Consider the following 24209-nt stretch of genomic DNA (forward strand, 5'->3'; position numbering starts at 1 on the left):
AATATGAGTGTATAAAGTGAAGTTGAAATTACATTGATTATTTCATGTTCAAATGTATAACTAATTTCTTTATGAACTCTATGTAATTGTTAATTGTATAGATAATGCCTTATCATTGACATGTAAAATTTCAATTATATATAGTTTTCATCCACTTATAGCTATTGTTACAAACTCCATTAGGTTTATATTCAATTATATATCTAGATGTATAAGTTTGACATATTATGTAACTTGTATTTTGACTATATCATATTTTTTATGGTCATAACTGCATTCTTAACTTATTTTCATAAAATTATAAAAATTAATATGAGTGTATAAAATGAAGTTGAAATTACATTGGTTATTTCATGTTCAAATGTATAACTAATTTCTTTAAGAACTGTATGTAATTATTAATTGTATAGATAATGCCTTAATATTGACATGTAAAATTTCAATTATATATAGTTTTCATCCACTTATAGCTATTGTTACAAACTTCATTAGGTTTATAATAAATTATATATCTAGATGTATAAGTTTGACATATTATGTAACTTGTATTTTCACTATATCATATTTTTTATGTTCATAACTGCATTCTTAACTTATTTTCATAAAATTATAAAAATTAATATGAGCGTATAAAGTGAAGTTGAAATTACATTGATTATTTCATGTTCAAATGTATAACTAATTTTTTTATGAACTCTATGTAATTGTTAATTGTATAGATAATGCCTTAACATTGACATGTAAAATTTCAATTATATATAGTTTTTATCCACTTATAACTATTGTTACAAACTTCATTAGGTTTATAATCAATTATATATCTAGATGTATAAGTTTGACATATTATGTAACTTGTATTTTTACTATATCATATTTTTTATGGTCATAACTGCATTCTTAACTTATTTTTATAAAATTATAAAAATTAATATGAGTGTATAAAGTGAAGTTGTAAATTACATTGATTATTTCATGTTCAAATGTATAACTAATTTCTTTAAGAACTGTATGTAATTATTAATTGTATAGATAATGCCTTAATATTGACATGTAAAATTTCAATTATATATAGTTTTCATCCACTTATAGCTATTGTTACAAACTTCATTAGGTTTATAATCAATTATATATCTAGATGTATAAGTTTGACATATTATGTAACTTGTATTTTTACTATATCATATTTTTATGGTCATAACTGCATTTTTAACTTGTTTTATAAAATTATAAAAATTAATGAGTGTATAAAGTAAAGTTGTAAATTACATTGGTTATTTCATGTTCAAATGTATAACTAATTTCTTTAAGAACTGTATGTAATTATTAATTGTATAGATAATGCCTTATTATTGACATGTAAAATTTCAATTATATATAGTTTTCATCCACTTATAGCTATTGTTACAAACTCCATTAGGTTTATAATCAATTAAATATCTAGTTGTGTAAGTTTGGCCTATTATGTAACTCGTATTTTTGCTATTTCATATTTTTATGGTCATAACTGCATTCTTAACTTCTTATAAAATTATAAAAATTAATATGAGTGTATTAGGTGAAGTTGTAAATTACATTGGTTATTTCATATTCAAATGTATAACAAATTTCTTTAAGAACTCTATGTAAATTGTTAATTGTATAGATAATGCCTTAATATTCACAGATAAAATTTCAATTATATATAATTTTCATCCACTTATAGCTATTGTTACAAACTCCATAGGTTTATAATCAATTAAATATCTAGTTGTATAAGTTTGGCCTATTATGTAACTCGTATTTTTGCTATTTCATATTTTTTATGGCCATAACTGCATTTTTAACTTCTTTTTATATAATTATAAAAGTTAATATCAGTGTATAAGGTGAAGTTATGAATTCCATTCGTTATTTCATGTTCATATATATAACTAATTTTTTAAAGAACTTTATGTAGTCATTAATTGCGTAGATAATGCCTTAATATTGACATGTAAAATTTTAATTATCTATAAATATCAACCTCTTATAGTTATTGTTACAAACTCCATTAGGTTTATAATGTATTAGATATCTAGTTGTATAAGTTTATATAAGTATTATGTAACTCGTATTTTTACTAACTCATATTTTTTATGTCCTATTTTTAATTTATTTTATAAAATTATAAAATTAACATCACTGCATAACTGCACTTACTTGCAGTTGTTTATTTGATGTTCAAGTCTATAACTAATTTCTTTAATAATATCAAGAAGTATTTTGTTAAATATATATTATATAAATAATATATATATTATTAATATATATATATATATATATATGTATATATATATATATAACAAAATATATGTAACAAAATAAAATGAAACTTTGTCTAATTTATTTTTAATAATTCTCTGTAACATCTATGAGGTATAGTCAGAACTTATGGAGAAATATTACAGGTTTCTGTAACATATTTATCAATATTACAGATATCTGTAACAAATTTACGTGTCCTTTGGTACAAAATCTTGTAATGTAGACCAGTCTTGTATATAGACTACTGCAGGCTATAGATTTCTGTTCATATATATATATATATATATATATATATATATATATATATATATATATATATATATATATATATATATATATATATATATATATATATATATATATATATATATATTCCCCTCCTTACATTTCCCTTTTCCCTTATATTTTCATTTAATATTAAACAGGATTTCCAATTCATTAATTTAAACATATTAAAGTAGTAGATTTTAAACAAAGCTTTTTGGGTTTTAAGGCTACATAAGAATAATAGTGAATTTTTTGATTTATGGTAACACAAATAGGTCTGCTTCGGAAAACAAATTGGAATTATTGAAATTTATTATAACATTAATAAAATCCTCTCTCACTCTATCTAATAAGACAACATAAATTACGTTTGATTACGTTGATTAGTGATTTGCTGGAGCACATGACGGGTAAGTGGATTTTATTTCATGATTATTAATTGAATATTTTTTATGCAATTGCCGCAACCGTAACTGAATCAACGCCTAATTGACATGTGCTTTTTTTTCTATTTTCAGGTATCGGATAAATCAAATACTATCACGTGTTCTGCGTGCTTGACCTGAAAGCTCTAATGTAGCTGAACAGCCTGGATCGTCCTAGTCTTGGTGCACATTATAATTCCCTTGGTAGCAGGCCATTGCAGACTTTGATACGTTGTATGATATTGCCCGTTGCTTCGGCAACTTCTAGTTGACCGCCTTGCGGGTCTCCTACAACTGGGGACCCGTGAATTCGACCAATAGATGATGAGTGGGCTAGTATGGGTTGTCATTGGTGGTGGTCCGATAAATCTTCGTTCCTCCTTTTCCGGTGATAATGTGGGACTCGGCGTTCATCAGGACTTGTCACGCGAGCAATTCGTTGAAGATTTTTGCTCAGGATGTCGGGAGGCCCGTGGTGACCATCCGGATTGTGCATTACGTGTCTAGCGTCATGACGGTCGGCGGGGTAAACTCATCAATTGTTTTTGTTTGTTCTCTTCTTGATCGTTCAGGTATTACACTAATTCAAATTAAATAGTTTTAACGTCGATTCGGTCCTAACAATGGTCGACTTGGGGTTAATTTGATGGCGGAAATGTGTTTCCATCACCAAATCGGCTTCGGGTTGGCCGTTGTTTTAGTCTGGGTCAACGTCGGAACTTCTTATCCGGAGCCAGCATATTCCAGCGCCCTCTTCAGAGAAGTGAGGTGAGTTTTCTCATATGTCGGATATAATAAAATTTAAATATTGTTCAGGAATACTCAAACGCAGCGTGAGTGTTTACTGTGTCAGTGGAATGTGGTCCAACTCCCGAGAAAATTTTTAGAAATCGTCCAGTATTTCCAAGAAAACTCGAGCACCCAATGCGCGCGTTTCTTTTATGTTGGAGTAGGACTAAAGCATATGAGGCGACAGGGTATGGGACATCAGGTAACTTAGATTTTTTACATATTTTTGTACCCAATTTTATGTTACAGTACAATTCCAGTCGCAACGCGGCTCCAAGCCAATACTATAACAATTTTCGGTGGATTAATTAGTAGCAATGATTATCATCTGCTATGTCCAGCGTAAACTGTCCGGTTGCTGACCTTTTCGAACGCCTTCTATGGTACATTTGTTTCTTGACTTGTGTTTGAAGAAACCCGCAAATAGTACTGACTTGGAACGAACATATTGGGGACCGCAGCAGAATATAACTTCCTTCTAGATGCCTCCAGGTACTTTTTCATTTTTACATAAGTAAAATACTATCTATATGATATAATTTATCCGACAGAATAAATATTGAACATGCTTCTGCATGTTGTCTCTTGAATTTAAATTTGTTTGATTATGTTGGATAATATTAATGTTTTAATCATTACTTATGATTTGTTTTTTATTGTTAGAGGTAAGTGAGCGGTAAATTAATTGGATTTGAACGCGATGTTTTCGAATATTTAATAAAGCGATTGAATGTGAATGAAGTTGGTGATTACACATGGATAAAAATGCGGGTAAGAGAAAAACAACAATTACTTATTTTGTTTAAAATATATTACCCTAATTATTGAGATTTTTTAGCAGTAGGTAAATCGTATGTAAAATAATCTTATTCCAAACTAAAAATTGTTATCTTTGAGTGTCTCCAGACTAGGTAATACAATTAGTTGATCAGTAGTTTAATTAATGAATCTTTGAGTCATGTTTTATTAGTAATAATTATTTTTCGCAACTTTGTCAGTTACGTATTAGCAAGAGCTATAATTTTGTTCAGAAGCACTGTTGAATTAATGATGGTGGTGAAGTCCATTTTCTACTGATTTTTAGGTTATTTCTACCAGGTAAATGCTTGATGCGGTTTGGTAATAATTTTTATTCATGTTTATTACTTTTCAGAAATAGTATGGCTTTTACTGTAGCAGAACAGGGGAGAACTTTGGAACCACCAATAGCTATATGTTTATTTAGTGAAGGTGACATCAGGTTGGAGATTGATGCACGTGTGGTAAATTTTCTTTCCTCTAGTTTTATTTAAGACTTCAATGAAGTCGTCTCGCTCTTTCTATGTATGTCCATAATTCCAATTATAATTGTATAACTTTTCCTGTTACCATTACCTCTCTCTTTCTTGTTCTCTCATACAAGAAACTTGTTTTGATCTGATACAGAAGCATCTGCCCATGTTGCAACTTAAAGAAACTGGCTATTTGAAGAACCACTCTTCGATTGATGATACTGGTCGTATGATGATAATTCGAAGTTATTTCACAAGGTAAATACTTGATTGAATTTGACAATAATTTTTTTATTATTATTATTGCAGGAATAATATTGGCATTTACAGCTGCAGCATAGGAGACAACTTTGGAACCACTGATGGGCTGGTGTTTCTTTGCTAAATTTTCTTTTATGTCACAAGCAACTTGTTTTCATCATATTTTCATCTTGTGTCCGCCCATTTGCATTAAATACGATTTGGCTGTTATATATACTTTCTTCAGGTATTATTCAAAATCTTATTTCAATCCCTAATGTTAACAATAAATTAATTTAAAACAATTAATTTATTTTAGATGTGCAACTACCAACAATATTAAATTCTCACCTTACTTGCCATTTGTAACACTATCTCTATTGTTTAATTTTGGGTAAAAATAAATTTATAGATTGTTAACTATAATCAGTTAAGTCATTGCTCTCATATCATTTTACACTGTATATATTAGAGTCATATTCTAATCCACATACGGCATGTTGCTATTACAATAAGAATGTCTTCACCTGTCTGAGCATCTGTCCATTAAAGTTATGGATGTATTGTTTTGCCTTGCTGTTTAATGTTACTGTTTCTCTGTCTTGAAACCCAAAGGCACTGAAGACATTGGCATCTGTGGTTCCTCTTATTTTTGACAAAGTAAGTACATAGCAGAAACATTCGGCTATTTTAACTTCTAGTTATTTATTACGACGGGAGATATCTTCAGAGAACTCGTCAAAAGCCTTCAAAGCAGTTCTGGTGTGATAGTTATAATAATGATAAGTTGTTCCAATATATTTTAAAACATTCACATGTAAATTTTAAATGACCTATAAATTGGAACCACTTATAATTATTGTTACAACCTTCATTCAATTTATGTTGAAATCAATCTAGTTTTAAAAGATTCATTTTAACATTTAATTATTGTTTTTAATATCTCACAATTTTTATAGTCATAACTGTATTTTACTATTTTTTATAAGTAATGAAAATAAACATCTTTACTAAATTATATGTTCAAGGGCCCTTAATGTAAAATATACCAAAGGAAATGAATTATTAATAATATGAGATGAATTTTATATTAAAAGTTACCACAGTAAATAAACAAATAAATGCAATGCAGTTGAGTGATGCATTGGTTGTGTTTCCTTTTTCAAATGTATAAAATAATGTCTTAAGAGTAGCAGGTTATTGTTATGAATTTCCATTGTAATAATAAATATATCTTGTCTATTTTTTTGCAACATTTGGTGTACAAGGTATAAGTCTATTAAAAGTTTTTTTAGTAATGTCTCGTGGATATTTGTGACGTCGAAACGTGACGATGTTGCCGCATCAACTCTGAGTTTTAGTTCAGTTTGGCTTTGACATACAACAAAATTCTAATTTAAATAAAATAACTGAACAAAAATGGTATCAAATATAATTTATTTTAATATTATTGTACATCTAATAACATACTTTCATTCGAGAGCATATTTACTTTTTCCGTTTAGTTCTTGCTTCCTTCAATGGTGTGTCTACTTGGGAAGTCATGTTGGCATCACTGTATTTTTGTTTCCTCTGCTACTACCTGTGTGCCCCATTCTTGATAAAATTAATCACTGAATTCTGTTTTATGCATTTACCATATCTAGAAAACAGTTAGTATTCGTTCTCCCCTCATATGTTCTAACCTAATGCTTATTAATGTTGAACAACTACAATCATTCTGTGATCTATATATCTATATTCAATTAATGAATCAATAATCAAATCATATAATAATTCAAATATTAATAAAATAATAATTCAATTAATTATGTGCATACCTTTAGTTGTTTCCACTCTCATCACTCTGTGTCAGGAATATCCAGCATTATCACATATCCTGAAAGTTTCCTTCAGTCACTTTCACTTTACGACTCACTGTCCAATTCAATCACTAAACTGTTAATTTCTAATGTGTCTAAATCATGTTCACGATTCCACCATTTATCAATTACTTCCTTTGTATGTCTTATCGAGTTCATGCAAACAGGCAGATCAGAGAAGATAGCAGGTTTGCTATCCCCGAACCTTTCTGGATTGCTTTCTGAATTTGGGAATGCCAACCGAACCATCGGTCGACGTGGAGACCTAGGTACGTAACGTTATCCAGCCATAGAATTTTTGCGATATCGATCTTAAGTTGCGAGACGCGCAGTTCGCAACGCTTCTTATGGAAAATGATGTCCTGGGTGTTCAGGAGTTAATTTGCAACCTCCAAAATTTGATCCACTTGATCGCATAATCGAGCTGCTCCTGTATACGTATTTGAATGGTAATCTCGAGCATGGACGCTATGAAGAAGTGTCGTCAGTGTAAAATGCGACGTCAATGCGCTCTTTTCTTAGCAGATCTGGAATAAAGAAGTTAAATAAGGCTGGCGCCAGCGGGGAACCCTGAGGTACGCCAGTGTCATTTTTTTTCGACTGGAAAGGATTTTCCTGATCTTGACCTCGAAAAATCTGTTTGATAGACAGGCCTTGATGAGAGCGGTTAGGATTTCCACACGCATTTTGTGATCAAACCGTCGTGTCAGGCCTTTTCGAAAACTTTGGTTAGGTCCAGGAGGATTGCTCCAAGCTTTTTACGTTGGACAAAAGCGTGACGGATGTGTGCGGTTAGACGGGTAGTCTGATGGACAGATGGACGGTGCGCGAAAGACGAATTGTTCGTTAGGAATGATATTGCTTTTTCTACTGAAATAGTTAAGAGCGTAGACTATTACCCTCTCGGCAAGCTTCGAAATGACACTGAGATAGCTGATGGGCCTGTCTCCATCTGAGATGAGTTTGCTCCTTTCTTGGGAATAACCGCTATATGTGCGTGTTTCCAAGACGCCAGTAAATGTTGCAGCGTCATGATGGAGTTAATTATGTGTGCCAGTTCCGCAAGCTGTCTACGCGGGAGCTTTTATAATTGCGTAATCGATATTCCGTCAAAGCTTGGAGATTTTTCGGTTTGAAGTTTGCTTATTAATTATTTCATAAACAAAACTCTATTTCCACAAATCACAAGACCCTGATTATGGTGCTATTATCCTCCGCCGCCTGCACCCTGTATTCACCACAACGGTCCATGATTTATGCTGGCCCGAATGCACAAGAAAATCAGTGCACTTGTAGCGGATGTAATAATCTGTCTCAAAACAAAATTTTGATAAAATGACGGACAATTTTTTTTTACCTAACGTTATGCACCCCCAAGGTACTGAACGCGACGCCGCTGTATTAACTTCATGCATGACCATTACAGGCCTCACGTTGCACTCTTTGTAGCTCGAATAAATCGCCTTCAAATTATTACTAACATCGTTCATTTAACAGGATATCGTCGTGTTGCAGAGAGATTAGAAGAACGTGATGAAAATTATGGAAAATATCCCGTAACCCCGAAGCCCAAAACAAGTTTGTAAATCTATTATATCTTGATAACTAGAAATAAAAAACAGGTGGATATGTTCATAAGTATATTAAAAATCAAGTCAAAACTTAAAACAGCATAGTTTTGGTATGTACATAAAATTGCTACAGTAAAATAACTACAACTTAAAAATACAAAATTAATCTAACGAACAAAAATAGAATTTAGAAAAAGAATTTTGCATTGATAATATCTTACAATCGACATTAAATATTATTTTAAAATATTTACTATTCCATAAAAGGCAAGTAATAGGACGTAATATAAGAACAAGCAAAAATGTAATCGTACATTATTTGCAAAACAACACAAATATCACAGAGATGTCTCGATATTATCAAATTTATTGTCATTTATTTATCCGATGTCTATATATTATTCCCAAATATAATTATTTAATTCAGAATATGTTTAGGAACCACTCACTCACCTGATTATATAGTATTAGAAACTTAAACTACGAAATACACACAAAATTATTATAAAACTATGGCTTTTAAAGCTATAATGCACTTTACTTTATCAGTACTTAGTTATTTATCAAAGATTCGTGTTATGTATATTTACATTTACATTATTTATATACACTGTAAAAAAAATAAATACTATACAATATGTTAAGGTACATCTACAACAGGGCAGTTGTAACTTACGCTGCTAAAAGTTACATAATGTATCTATCTAGTTGGCGTTTATTAAAAGGTTTTGCACATGTATGTTTCCTCTACGTAATCAACATTATATCTATATTATATATCTTGGGTCATTGCGGCGTTCACTAATCAGATGGCACTGCAATCGCCTGTTCCGGCCGTTTTATTGACTTGTTTGAATGTATTTGAAGGCTCTCTTGGATGCCATATTTCTAAGTTAATTATGTCTTTAGAACTAAATTATTATCAGTACCAGTTGATTATAATGAATTCGTAGTCTAAGTCAGTGCGGTGCACTGGGATGTACAGAATCTAAGAAAACGAAACATTGTTCTCCTAAGAATCCTGTCATAAAAAATCTTAAATTGTCTGGATTAACCGTAAAGCAAATTGATTATTCTTATTTTGTATGCCATTAACATTTTAGTGACGAATTTACACGTATGATTCTTTCGCAAATGGGCCTTGGTCAAAAAAATGTTATTTGTGTACTGTTTATCATGTTATTTATATTTTTTCTCATATTTTAATTTTCTTTGGTCAATATGTGGTTTTTAATTTGTAAATAAAATGTGTCAGAGGCTAGCTGTGTGATGCCATTCCATGGTAAACTATGTTTAACGGATTCTTCTATTCTTGAAAGTGACATTAAAGCTGTTACTATTGACAGTATTGGAAAGATAAAGAACATATTTTGGCATATATCTGGACGGGAATCTAATATGGAGCAAGCACATGTTTGTAAAATGTAATCAAACCTTTTGGTCAACTCCACATATTTAGGAAACTCAACTGTTGTGGGATGGCAATTTAAGTCTAGTAGACCATCCTTCAAAGATTCTAAAATAATATGCCACTGTAATTGTCGGTGCTCTATACTTAGTGTCTAATAAAGCGATTCAATACGATATACTCTTCACAATATATACAATTCCATACCGACTATAATTCAATATATTAAGTACTTATTATTAGTGCAATGAACTCGTCAATCATTTAAAGTGTGTAGACGCTAAAAAAATTTTAAACTGTTTTAGAAGATACAAGGAACCATTTACTGTGTTTTTTACGTGTCTTTATATAATACTCTTCAAAATGGGATACTACTCGCGAATTACTACGAGTAATTATTAAAAAAATATTGGAAAAAAAAACATTACAACCAATATTGAGGTAGCTAAATTTAGGAAGTACTCTACACTTAATTTTATACGCCATTCCTGAATATGAATTTGCTTTATATTATATTCTTAATGTTTGTCGTAAAAATCGAAGTCCTGAAACATACAGCAGCTTCACATCTTCAGCTTCAGTAACATATGCGCCGTTGCAGATGTACCTAGTTAGTGTATTGCTGGAGTCTAAACTACAATTTGTACCAGAAAACTATGTCAGAAAACAGATTTAAGGTTCTTAATGACTGAGTTAAGGAAAAATCTGATATATAATATAGGGTGACCCATCAATTGGTTTTTTTCGATGGTGCGTTTGTAAATATTTTTGAATGATTATTAAATATTTTTGAATCAACTGTGAATTCTGTATTTCTCTTCATCTTCAACAAATTAATAACACGATAATCACGTCTTTACTTAACCTTATTTTGAGGTTAGAACGTTCAACAAAATGAATTTGCGTTCTTTTCCATTATATAATTCTAAATATTATGCAAATATTGTTAAATACTTCTGAATTAAGTGTAAGTAAATTTAATTTTTAACATATTCTTAATAGCTTGTTGCTGCCTTAAGATCGATTGTTTTTGATTTAGTTAACCTTCAAAATGGCGATACACTTTGATGGTGAAAAGATTATTTTATTGATGGTGAAAAGAGTTTTTTAGATGTTTAATTCGTTTTTAGATCTTAAGACCTTCAAGATTAAATCAATAGATGGCTCGCCCTATGTTTCATTTTATGTAGATAAAAATGGTAGTAACTGTTAGTCAGTATAGTATCAGTTCAACCAATAATTTGATTTAATATCAAGTTGAGTCCTCCGAGATCCACACATTCGAGCCGGGACGTATTTCTTCTTAAAATTAATAACACAGCAATCGTAAGAACATTTTCCAACGCGAGAGTGTCAGCATACTTTAGATAGAATGAAAATTTCGGTTGCGCACGCATTCGGTTCCTCTTATTTACCATATTTAAGGCCATTTAAGGCAAAAAATTTCAATATATTTCCATTTAAAATTATATTATTAGGCTAATGAAAAAATATTTATACTTGTTATAACACAAAAATCATCATATCTAGCCAGTCCAATAAAACAACCACTAAACGTCATAGATGATGTCGAATATATTGCCAAAAAGAGAAAAGAGAAAATACTGTCTATTGCATCGGAATATGTAACCGAATCAGTGTAAAAAGTTCAATTTGCACTGGTACTGGTGGGCCATGTTGCCAAATGCCTAGAAAGTTGCCTTAGAGTTTATAAACTAGCAAACATAAACCAAAAGACTAATTTGAGGTAGCAATATTGTTTGCCACCGTTGGATATTGAAACATTGCTGTTATTGACTTGCTGACGTTTGTGAATTCTGATGGTGCGCATTGGCTGTTTTATTGGATGGGTTAAATGTCCACTCCAGCTCAGTTATAAAGTTGAAAATGGCGATCATGACGAAAATGGAACTTATAATGTACAATAGATGGAAAAATATGGCGCGCATGTGGAGAACCGACAAATTTTCTTCTACTTGGCGCATACTGAGGGAGTCAGTTGCGGACAGCTAAAGATTCACACGTAGTTACTGCCGGTGGGCGCCGCTTCTTCTGCGCCTAGACTCTTTTTACTGTCGTTCTGATGGTCACCGGGACTCGGTGAACTATCAGAAGGCGTGGAAGGTTCTTGATGCCGGACGTTGTTGTTCGCTAGATTACGCATTTCCATCACGTTCGGATTCTGGAAAAAATCCGAGCTAGAAATTTCTGGAATAGAAACGGATTAACCTAGCTTTAATTTTTTAGTATTGCTGAGGATTTTGCGCGGAAATTTGCCAATATTATTTTACACCTTTTTTAAATTAAATATATATGTATCTTTAGATGTACTAACAAATAAAAATAACCTTTGGAGGACAATAACTATAATGCGTCATAATTCGTATCTTGTTGGTTGTGATATGTATACTATAATATTAAGTACTCAAAGAAGTTTACGTAATGTTTTTGAGTTTTATTATGTTAGATTTATATCTTATTAGGTATACCAAACATATTTTTACATTTTCCCAGTGTGGAAAATATACTTTTAAAGTATGGAATTATTCTTTTATAAATGGTTATTTCAATTTTAACGACCAGCTGATTTTTACACACGTTTAAAGACACTGAGTTGCAGGCCCTTATGAATGAAGGCTCAAGGAAAATGTCATAAGAGCAGTAGAGCTAGAACTCACATCACACATATACTGGTAATTTCCATCAACGGGATATAAATCAATATGTTAGAAGTTGGGACCTCCATATGCTGACACAACAGGCGCCAAAATAATAGGTCAATTGAAAAGTCCCCGGCCTACCTTAATAAAACACATTTTTTTGGAAAAATTAGTTTTTTTTATTTAACATAATTCCCTTCAAGAGTGATACACTGATTATAGCGACCCTCCAACTTTTCAATACCATTTTCGTAGTACGATTTGTTCTTTGCTTCAAAATAGGCCTCAGTTTCGGCAATCACCTCTTCATTCGATGAAAATTTAAAACTGGATAGTCGCTGGGGGCCAGATCTGGAGAATGCGGTCTGGATGAGGAAGCAATTCAAAGCCCAATTCATGGATTTTTTCCATCGTTTTCACTGACTTGTGACAGAGTGCGTTGTCTTGGGGAAGTAGCACTTTCTTTCAAATGGTATATAATAATAGTCGCTGTTGACGGTCCTTCCTTTTTCAAGGTAGTCAGTGAAAATTATTCTATGCGCATCCCAAAATACAGACGCCATAACCTTGCCAGCCGACTCTTGCGTTTTCCCACCCTTTGGAGCGGGTTCACCCTGTGCAGTCCACTCGGATGACTGTCGATTACACTTAGGGGGGAAATGATGGAACCATGTTTTATCCGTTATCACGTATCGATGCAAAACTTGGGTTTATTACGCTTGATCATCTTCAAATACTGCTCCGAGTCATCAATTCGTCATTATTTTTAGTCAAAAGTGATCTCTCTCGCGGCATCCACTTTACATAGAGCTTTCTCATACCGAAATATTCGTGAATGATATGATGTACACATTCAGTTGATATCTTTAGAGTATCTGCTATTTCATTCAATTTCAATTTATAGTCATTCAAAATCATTTTCTGGATTTTTTAAATGTTTTCGTCGGTAACAACCTCTATTGGGAGTCCACTGCGTTCACCGTCTTCGGTGCTCATTTCACCAGGTCAAAAGTTAGCATACCAACCCTTGATGGTTGATTTTCCTGGGGTAGTGTCCGGGAACTTGGCATCAAGCCAAGTTTTTGCTTCAACTGTATTTTTTTCCACTGTAACTTTTTACATTAACAAAAGTTTCTTCACTCAAAATGCTATAGTTCACATACTAATGATCCGATAGCTGTCAAATTTATACACGCATCTTTTGAAGATTAGGGCTAACTAAAAAACACATGGATTTAATTATAGTAGCGCCATCTTTGTGTCAGGACAGGAATTTTTCAATTGACCTGTTATGACACCGAATTAAAGTTTTACTATGTTTTGGTGAGATATTTATTATTTACTGAGCATATTACTTAGGTTGTTTGCGCGAATATTGAAGAATTTAGTCTGAAAAACGGCGTGAATATTTAAGCAGAACGCGAGAATAATATCTGAGTAACATATACAAGAAACTTCAGCAGAGAGAAATTATTAGGTGCAATTTGATACACTGCATGTGACATATCACAGGTACCAGGTGTACCGGAAAGTAATTACCGGTTTTTCCATAGATGTCGCTGGACTTCCATATTCAATGTTATTATTTGACAAATAATTCATTTTATTCTACTATCAAGCTATAAAAATATGCATTTTTGAAAATGTAAGTTTCATGGCTGGAAAGGTGCGTTAGCGGCACTCAATACCTTTATTATTAAATCAAAAGGAAAAAACCGATGAATGTAACAGTTTGCTAGTAGAAACATACGGTGAATATGCTCTAACCTTAAAAATTTGTGAGGCGTGATTTCGAAAATTCAAAAGTGGTCATTTCGATGTACAAGACAAAGAATGTAGAACAGTAGAACGAAAAAGTTTGAAGATGCGAAGCTGTAACAGTTATTGGCTGAAGACTCAAACTAAACTAAGAAACGATTAGCGATTACGAGCAATGGGGAAACCCCAAAAGATAGGAAGATGCGTGCTATATCAACTGAATAACAGCAAATGGAAAATCGTCTGTGAAATTTTGCTTCGAATATATGATCGGAAGTAATTTCTGCATCGAGTTGTAGCTGGTGATCAAAAGTTGATTTATTTTGAAAACTCTAAGCGTAGAAGACCATGGTTATCACCTGGCAAAGCCGGCCGATCGATTCCAAGGCCAAATCGTTTTGATCGCATGTCAATGCTCTGTGCTTGGTGGGACCAGAGTGACGTGGTGTATTACGAACTGTTGAAACTTGATGTAACAGATAATAGTGATCAAATGCTTTGAATAAATATATTTTTCTATTTTCTTGAAGATCGATTAGTTATTTTTTCGAAAAACCCGGTAATGACTCTCTATATTGGGTACTTGCGATATTTTGATCAGCCATATTTATGTATGTACGTATAGTAACACCATCATAGATTTATACATCTTTGAAAATGTCTAGTTTCATGGCTGGAAAGGTGCATTTGCGGCACTCATTACTTTTATTATTTAATCAAAAGGAATAAAGCCGATGAATGTAACAGTTTGCTAGTAGAAACATAACAGCGTATGTAAGCCGCTGTTATACAACCTAATTGTTAAATTCGGTTGTTTTGCAATTTCTTTACATGAAATAATAGTTTTACATTTAGTATTATTGAGTCATTCAATATAGCAATTCAATTAGCGCCTCTAGTTAATCATGGAGACCTCAAAATTGAATGTTTGACATTAAAGTAATAATTGTTATTTTATTGGAATAAATCTGCTTCTAGGGCCCATCAAACACATTTGGAAACTTATAGTGGAGATACTTTATCATACCTCAATTGTTGGGTTAAGGCTTCAACGTAATTGCAAGACTTATTGGATGAAAGTAAGGTTCAAATACACAAAGAACTTTCAGAAAGCCTAACAGTTGATGAACTCAGTATATCCAGATATTTACATGTGATGGGAAGTAACGAAAAGAGTGAAACTGGACAATACACAAAATTTCTTCAATTGCTTAAATTGCAAAATACCATTAGAAGCAGTTTCAATTTCGAATGGAAAGTTCTGCCACATCCAATTGTCTCACCAAATCTTCTCATTACGCCTTCTGATTACTACTTCAGATTAATACAGCATGGTTTGGTTGGCACACGAAAATCTATCAATGATCACTACTAAACCAACGATGTTCTTTCGAGATGGTATTGCCATGTTACCAGATAGATGGGACAAATAGTAGAATATGGTAAAGAATATTTTGATAAATATATATATATATATATATATATATATATATATATATATATATATATATATATATATATTCTCAATAAATACCTTTTTTAAGTGAAAAATGATCAAAAAATGATAGATGCAAACACTTAATGATAGGGTTACAGTAATCAACCACTTCGATGATAAATAATGTTGAATAAAAATAAATTGTTCTTTCACGGTGATGACATAATACATACATTTACTTTAAACTTCACAACCAATATTTAATTAATTAATAACTAACGCTTTCCCAATAAATCCGTTGTTTTCGAAACTATTGCACTCCAAAGGTATATAAAAAAAGATAAATTGACCTAGTTTATGATCTATTCTAAAATCTGTATTGGCAAATTTGTTTCTGCGGGATAATAATGCTAAGCACTATAAATTGCATGGATTTAATTAGTCGTTAGTCTCAAAGCAATCGATTTAACAGTTTATGTCTAGTGCATGAGATGTTTCAAAACAAAAGATAATACGATCTGACCTAAGACAACTTGAAATGTGAAAGCTTTTAATAATATAGCCATAAAAGCAAATTATGCAAGACTGTCAAAGCTGTAGCTCTATATTGTTTTTTTTTTTAACGAATGAAGTATCTATAAAGCTACTTGTTTTTTGGCTTCAAACAATAAAAGATAGTCTACTACAAATGAGCTAAGTGATTTTTAATATCAGAATTCATATAGTAGTAGACATTTTCTTGGAAAGGTTCACTTAATTTATTTTGCAATCGATGTGCTTCATTATAATTAATTTTATAGCAATGTTCATGACTCAATAAGTATCCGATAGGACATATAGTCTATTCAAAGTTATTTTGTACACATGTCATCAAAATTTTTAATGTATTGCCTGCGTTTTAGAATCAGACAATATTTTCCTTCTCATTTTATTCTAGTTAAAAAAGAACACGATGCTGTCTGATTAGTTCGAACACGTAAACGAATGAGCGTGTCAAAGTCGTCCGGTTGCCAGACGTATGCAAATTTCATGAAAGCAATAGTTATTAGAGGTTATAACTCTAACCTATAAACTATTGTGGCTGTATAATTTACTGTAGTTTTTAGATGTACTATATTGTTAAAATAAATTATATTTGATAACATTTTTGTTCAATTATTTTATTTAGATTACAATTTTGTTGTATGTCAAACCCAAATTGAACTAAAACTCACTGTTTCAAGTCACAAATTTAAATGACGTATGTACAAAATAACTTTGAACATACCATTTTTTTTCTGTATTTTAATTATAGTAGATAACTTTTCCTATTTTAAAAGAAACAAAAAAAAGTGTCATTATGGAATTGTGTGTTTACATTATAATATAACTAAGTCTATAGGATTTTATAATGATACACACAAACAAGTGGTTATTTAAAAAAAAACCAGAAACTTATTGAGTGATGTGTTATAGTGATTATAAGTTTACTTATTGGGTTATAACAGACAAGTTATTACTATAAATTATTACATTAACTTAGCAAATCAAATAACTGGATATCAAGATATAACAAATATACATTTAAGTGAACCACCCTGTATAGTAATATCGAAAGATGCCACTCACCTTATTTTCTGCGTCTGCTAATGGATTTGACGTGATGGTGATCTTATTTCCGGTAATTGTGCATCCATTTGATCGACCCTTCGATTCTGCATCTGGCTGGATCTGGTGTTCTGAAGCTTGCTTGTTACCTGAGATTTTTATTAATATTTATTGCATTAACGTTCAAGGATCATGTAAAATTAAATATGCAATTATATATTCTTTCGTATATTGTTTTTATTTAGATGTATGTACAACATGTACGGGGACATCCAACTAACTACACAAAATGTATGATTACAAGAAATCAATTTTACAAAAACATTCACAGAGGAATAATCAAGAAATATCAAGCTCTCGTGTAAATTTGAGGGAGAAATCCAGTTAGGAATTAAAGACTAAGTCAGAAATTTTTAATGACAATGACTGACTAAATCAAAATGATTTAATTCAAATCATTCTCGTATACAAAATACAGGAATATCAAACTATCTCCGTAGTAAGAGTTACATCTAAAGTATATGACATAATTGTCTCTACAGTTTATTGTCTACTTAAACATACTATCAAGAAGAGACAGTGTATAGAATTCCTATCTTATTACGGCTATAGATTTATCATTTATCAGTCTACTATGGATTTGGACACGACAAAAAAGATTGCAATAAAATGCAATTTAATCATTTTATTAGGGTACGCTATATATGGTACAAAATGTGCCTGTAAATTATATAAGTCAAGTTCTTGGTATTTGAATTCTGATCATTCTCTCACCCTGGGTGACAATATTCAACATACTATACTGGTCATATTGATGTGGCTGATGTGGACATAATTCCCCGATTTTACCATAAAGTATTGAGGAATGCTGTTAATAACCCGTGCTACTTCAAAAATGGTGATCTCCATAAAGATTTGGAAATGGGTACCATTAACCAAACTATTATCAATTGATCCATAGTTATGAACGAAGAGTTCTTCATAATGTCTTTGTCAATGTGACTTCTCAAGGACGAGAATCAGACAAGACGAATCAAGAGCATTAAGTCTTTTTTAATATTTTTTATTTATAGAAGAGATATTTTAATTCATAGAGAATATATATTTTGCCATTTCGATTACACTATTCAAACTTCCATTTAATCTTATTAATTGAAATCGAAATATCTCGATAGTTACAAATACGAATGTTAATTTGGTCATAATTTACATATATCTCAATTAAGTCATTCATAATTAACTTATAGTTTAAGAATTATTAAAAATTCCTTTACAGTTCAACGGTTTTTTCGTTTAAACGAAATTAATCACAAATTTAATTAAAAATTAAGTAATATCTAAGGTATTGGAAAAACTCCTGCTGAAAAGAATAAAATCGATTATAAAGAGAAAAAAACTAATACCTACATATCAGTTTTGGTTTATTAACAATTGACAAGGTGAATAGAATAACAGATGTAACTGAAGAATACTATGAAGAAAAAAAGGTATGTTCAGCTATATTAGTTCAGATGTAACACAAGTCTTCTATAAGGTATAGAAGAACGACCTTGCTTATAAGCTACAAGAAATGTTACTGAAGCAACATTCTGAACTATTAAAATGTTATGCTACGTAGAGACTGGGCCAACGAAAGACAACGAATGGGTTTGTTGGGATATTTTTAGTTCTGTTTGGACGGTTTGACGACGGCAACGAAGGTTTGTTGGCATTCGCTTGCAATCCGTAGAGTGTCGGTAACATCAAAACAAATGAATGCAATCGACGAATGCGGTATGAACAGTGTAGGTATATAAACTATAATCGCCGCCGCCGTTGAAAAATACGGATTCACGCCCAACGAACGTTTGTTCTAACAACAAATGCAATATGTACGTTCCATCGAAGGCCAACGAATGTTCGGTATCTAACGCCGAATCACATTCATTGTCCTTCGTTGACTCGGTGTGTGTGTAGCATTATATTATAGTCAGAATGTTTTAGTCAAAGATAAACCAGATGTACCACAAAGAATTTTTCTACTCTACATATGTGATATACAGCAAATGAAGAATAATACGATGGCTACATTTCCTGATGATACTGCGATCCTTGTTGTTGGATAGAGTAACAAAGAAGCCATACGAATATTATAAGAGACAAGTGACAATAAAAATAAATGGCCCTAAACCTGGAAAATACACGAAATTAAATCTGTGATTGTGCAGATTATGTATGATCAAACCGCACAAGTACCAATAACAATAACTAATACCATCATTTCATATAGCAACAACACAAATTATCTCTGAATGAATTTTGGAAAGAAAAAAATTTGAGTAAAAGGATACAACTAGTTTTCAAATATAGGAAAATGTATTGGTTTTTTGAACCAGAATCACTATAATCAGTGTAATAAATTGTTATTATAAGAACGAAGTCCTGAAAAGTATTGTAGGTGCACCCGGATATTACTAGGCTGATTACTTACACCGATACCTTCAGATACCGGCTGTCCCCCAGGAAATTAAGATAATCTTAAAGAGATGTGAAGAAAGACTCCATTCTGATGCTGATATCGAACTAATAGGATAGAACAAACTCAAAATAATTAAAGATGCATTTAATAAAAAAGCAGCGTAAATGCATAAAAATTATTAGGGGCTAGGCTAAGGCCGAAGGGTTCTACTAGATATATACCTAGATTTAAGTTGTTCTAAAGATGAATTGTAGGTTAGTCAGAATAGAGATGTTATATATTAAATTGAAGAAATAGCAATTTCAAGAAATGTATGTGAATAATTAAAATAAGGCGATCTAAATAACGACAAAGGAACAAGTACTCACCTGCAGTTTTCTGTTTCTTCCATTTACTGCACATGAAAAAGGCCACAACTGCGATTACTACAAGGATTCCCAACAAAGTAGCGCAGCCAATTGCTATATACAAGTTACTGTCGGTACTATTTTTCTCAGCAGTTGATTTTTTAGCGTGATTCGGCAAACTCGAGTTCACTTAAAAATAAATCATAAATATATATAATATTTTCTTGTTGATTATGCATATAGTTGTTCAGTAAGTTATGTCGTTCAATAAGAAAGTCATGTTTTTATAATTTCAGACAATAATTATTAAATCCTGAACTTCAAAATACTTGTTTCAGAGATCCTCCAATTCTATGGATTCCATCCGTGAGGTGGGAATTTATTAGACAATCAAGATGTACTTCCAAGGTTTTGTCCTTCTTGATACAGTGGGATTTTATTCTAAAGATTTCTGTAAATTGTTCGTCCAAGACACCAACACCATGTCGAAGAGATTATATACATTTGGTTTCTTTATTTTATCATTATTTTATTATTTTCTCAAATGTATCGATATCAAATGTATTATTGTAATTAATTTTCTTGACAAATCTTACTCTTGAGAACTCTAAATCTTGAGAATCAGACTTATTGAAAATAAATAAAACTAAAAATAATTTAAACTTTAAGAACTAAATAATATTGCAGAATGATGAAGTGGATATAGGAAAAATTTGGATAATCTGCTTTTATTCAACACAGTCCTATAGTCCATTGCACAGTGGATGAATTGCTATTTGTTAGTCTTGTTAAAACTCGAGAAAGTCTGGACCGATTTGCATAATTTTGGTTTTGATGTTTTTGCAGAAGTTCAAGCAAGGTTTATACATTGAAAAAAATTGGGACAATTGCAAGGAAAATTATAAAAACAGCAATTATGTTTTCCCACGTAAAGTGCCATTGCCACTAAAATTCACTGTTTCGCCGTCACAAAGAAATATGGTTGCTGGTTATTAAATATCTATGGATGCATTTGGAAATGTATTTTGTAACTAAGAATGTTGAATACTGATTAAGACTATCGGCCACTATGAACCGCGATTAGAATATGTAATGTGTTAAACATTGGAGTTATATTCCTCGACGCTAGCCGTTTAATATTTGATGACAATTTATATATCATACAAATGTAGATTTTCGATAGGTATATCAAATTGATAACGCGATAATTAATCGAAAAATAATGACATATATGTCAAATTTGATATATTTGTGCTAACGGTATTTATATCGTATTCTAATTGCGGCCGATTTATCGAGAATAGAGTTAAGTGTCCTTATGTATATCACATTTATTATTATTTTATTCATTTTTATTATTAACAATGCCAAGAAGAAGACAGTCAAATGCGCGATCGGCTAGATCAAGTGCTAATGATCAGCAAGTTGTATCAGTTATAAGGTAACAATATCTAAAACTGAATTGCAGATACAAGAGCAAATTTATCATTTATAGAAACGGTATTACCACTACTAAATGCATTATTTTATTAGCAATTCTAGTTCAGTTGATATCTTTAGATATCTGCTATTTCGTTCAGTTTCAATTTACGGTAATTCAAAATCATTTTGTGGATTTTTTAAATGTTTTCGTCGGTAACAACCTCTTTTAGGCATCCACTGCGTTTACTATCTTAGGTGCTCATTTCACCACGTCTAAGCTTAGCGTACAAATCCTTCATAGTCTATTTTCCTGGGGCAGTGTCCGGAAACTTGGAATCAAGCAAAGTTTTTGCTTCAACTGTAATTTTTCCTTTCAAAAAGCAATATTTTATCAACATGCGAAATTCCTTTCTTAGATTATTTAACACAAAAAAAAATTGCTTCACACAAAATACTATAATTCGCAGACTAATGATCCGATAGCTGTCAAATTTATACACGTCTCTTTTGAGAGTTAAGGCTAACTAAAAAACATATGGATTTGTGGCGACCGCCACGACCCTTTAGGCCACCATCAATTCACCATCAACAACTACAAAGGTTGGCAACGCCGGTGGATTGGTACCATGCAGTTCCAGGGTATAAAAGACCATCGGGACGACGTCTCGTTCTCTTTTCTTATCACCGTCCCCCTGTAACAGTACCACTTCCACAGCGCTACCGTACTTCCTTCACCTTAACCTAATATCCTGTCCATTCTCCCATCGACCACATGTATCAATCGTAAGTTAGAATAAACAACTTTGATTCAACCAGTGTTTTTAGTTCCCGTGCAAATTCCTTCCAAAAATAGTAGTGAGTGTTCTGATAAATAATCGCAGCGGCAGCCACACATTTCGACCGACCGACCGACCCGACGAACATTCCTACAGATTTAATTCTAGTAGCGCCATCTATGTGCCAGGTCGGGGACTTTTCAATTGACCTGTTATATATAGCGAGTGTCAGTTGGTTATCTAGTTTAATAACAAAATCGCTTAACAAACGACAAAACTTATTAAACAGCAACCTATTATCGTAAGATCCTTACCTGCGGTTCGACCTTTCATCACTGGACTAAATTCACTTGCCAAGGTCGAATTAAAACTTTGCAGCTTAATGTCGTAACTTGTGTCCGGTTGCAAATAGTTGATTGTGTATTTGGTAGTACTATTTCCTTCCACAGTAGCTTTCATGTAGTCATCGCCTGCTTGAGTAGCGGGCATATAGTTAATATAGAAACCGTCAATTGATTCCGTGAACTGGGGACACTAAACACGAAAGGAAAAGGATCAAACATTGTTCAGACAACAAGAGAGTTAAGAGATTTTCAAAAATATTTTCACAGCTCAAATCAAGAATGCCCTTAACAGGATTTTTCTTCTATCGTATCAAAGTAAAAAAGTAAAATTTACGGATGTTTAAAGTAAAAAAACGACACATTTGTTGACATTAGAATTACACAATGCACGGTTTTAAATTTTTTTTTAACATCTTTATTAGATACGCTTAGTACAATCTTAATTTACAATTAATTTATTACTACTTTTCATTTGTACTTGAATTAATTCACAAGCAAGACGAGTGCGAGAAAATACATCAATATGTATTCCTCAATTATAAAATTGTAATAACTTATTGCTATAGTTTACACTAAAGGTATATACTTTTTATAAGTTCGTATGATTTGGTTCGCTTCTCCTGTTCGCAATTTCCTGACATACTGCGCGCTGTCCAGCTGTTGTATTGCTTCCACGTTCAGTGTGATTTAGTAATCTTCTTTCGTGTTTCAAGGCGAAATCTTGGATAACTTCGCAAACCCATTTGATTTCCAGGCCACCGTGCAATTCTTCGTTGGTTATGTAGCGATAGGCATTGGTAATCAATCGAAGAACCTTGTTCTGACAGCGTTCAATGACTAGTTAATTTAATTTAAGTTCTTTGTACAACTCCATATTTGCACCCCATACGTCCAAATTGACTTTATAATTGTCTTCTAGATCAATCTCTTTGATTTTAGATCAAGTTGAGAGTATCTTCCGACTAATCAGCATAGTTGTTTTATTTTAGCTCTAATATGTTTTACTTTTTGTCTAACATGATGTTTCCAATTTAATCTATAGTCAAGATGGATTCCAAGGTATTTAGCTGATTCTGCTTGAGGAATCGGGCGTCCATTAAGTGATATAATTAAGTTTTTATTATTTCGCCGCAATACAACATTAACGTGGATATATTTGGAGCTGTTAAGTTGAATTTTCCAATTTTTCGCCCATTTGTGGATTTTGTTGACTGCCACTTGTACTTTTTCTATTGCCCTAGGCAGAGATATATCGTTTCTTTTGTTGTTGGAGTGTCAGCAGTGTAGGGCAGATATAGGAGAG

The 24209-nt window shown here is 31.9% G+C and overlaps 1 protein-coding gene and 1 long non-coding RNA gene across 6 annotated transcripts in view; one reads left to right on the forward strand and one right to left on the reverse strand.

Annotated features, from left to right (window-relative positions):
* The first annotated feature begins 4730 nt into the window (after positions 1-4730).
* Positions 4731-5695, forward strand: LOC143191355 (uncharacterized). 3 transcript variants are annotated; one of them, XR_013004480.1, is made up of 5 exons: positions 4731-4862; positions 4918-5026; positions 5190-5293; positions 5345-5522; positions 5595-5695. It is a non-coding gene; the product is annotated as an uncharacterized LOC143191355 (long non-coding RNA). The 3 variants fall into 3 exon arrangements; XR_013004482.1 differs by having other exon boundaries at positions 5366-5522; XR_013004481.1 differs by lacking the exon at positions 5595-5695 and having other exon boundaries at positions 5345-5557.
* Positions 5696-9914: 4219 nt separating this feature from the next.
* LOC143191352 (interference hedgehog) overlaps positions 9915-24209 on the reverse strand; it is a 114167-nt gene continuing 99872 nt past the window's right edge. For 2 of the 3 annotated variants that reach the window (XM_076396312.1, XM_076396313.1), the window contains 4 exons: positions 22877-23096; positions 20386-20553; positions 17581-17708; positions 9915-12298 (listed from right to left, as the gene is read on the reverse strand). In XM_076396312.1, coding sequence (XP_076252427.1) covers positions 12134-12298; positions 17581-17708; positions 20386-20553; positions 22877-23096 — 681 coding nt within the window. In that variant the 3' untranslated portion in view covers positions 9915-12133. Of the gene's footprint in view, positions 12325-17580; positions 17709-20385; positions 20554-22876; positions 23097-24209 lie in introns of all 3 variants that reach the window. The other variant, XM_076396314.1, reaches the window with a different exon arrangement.

This window comes from Rhynchophorus ferrugineus, unplaced genomic scaffold, assembly GCF_030347505.1.
Source record: "Rhynchophorus ferrugineus isolate W39M unplaced genomic scaffold, kcgeb_rfMv2 rfM2, whole genome shotgun sequence".
Lineage (NCBI taxonomy): Eukaryota > Metazoa > Arthropoda > Insecta > Coleoptera > Curculionidae > Rhynchophorus > Rhynchophorus ferrugineus.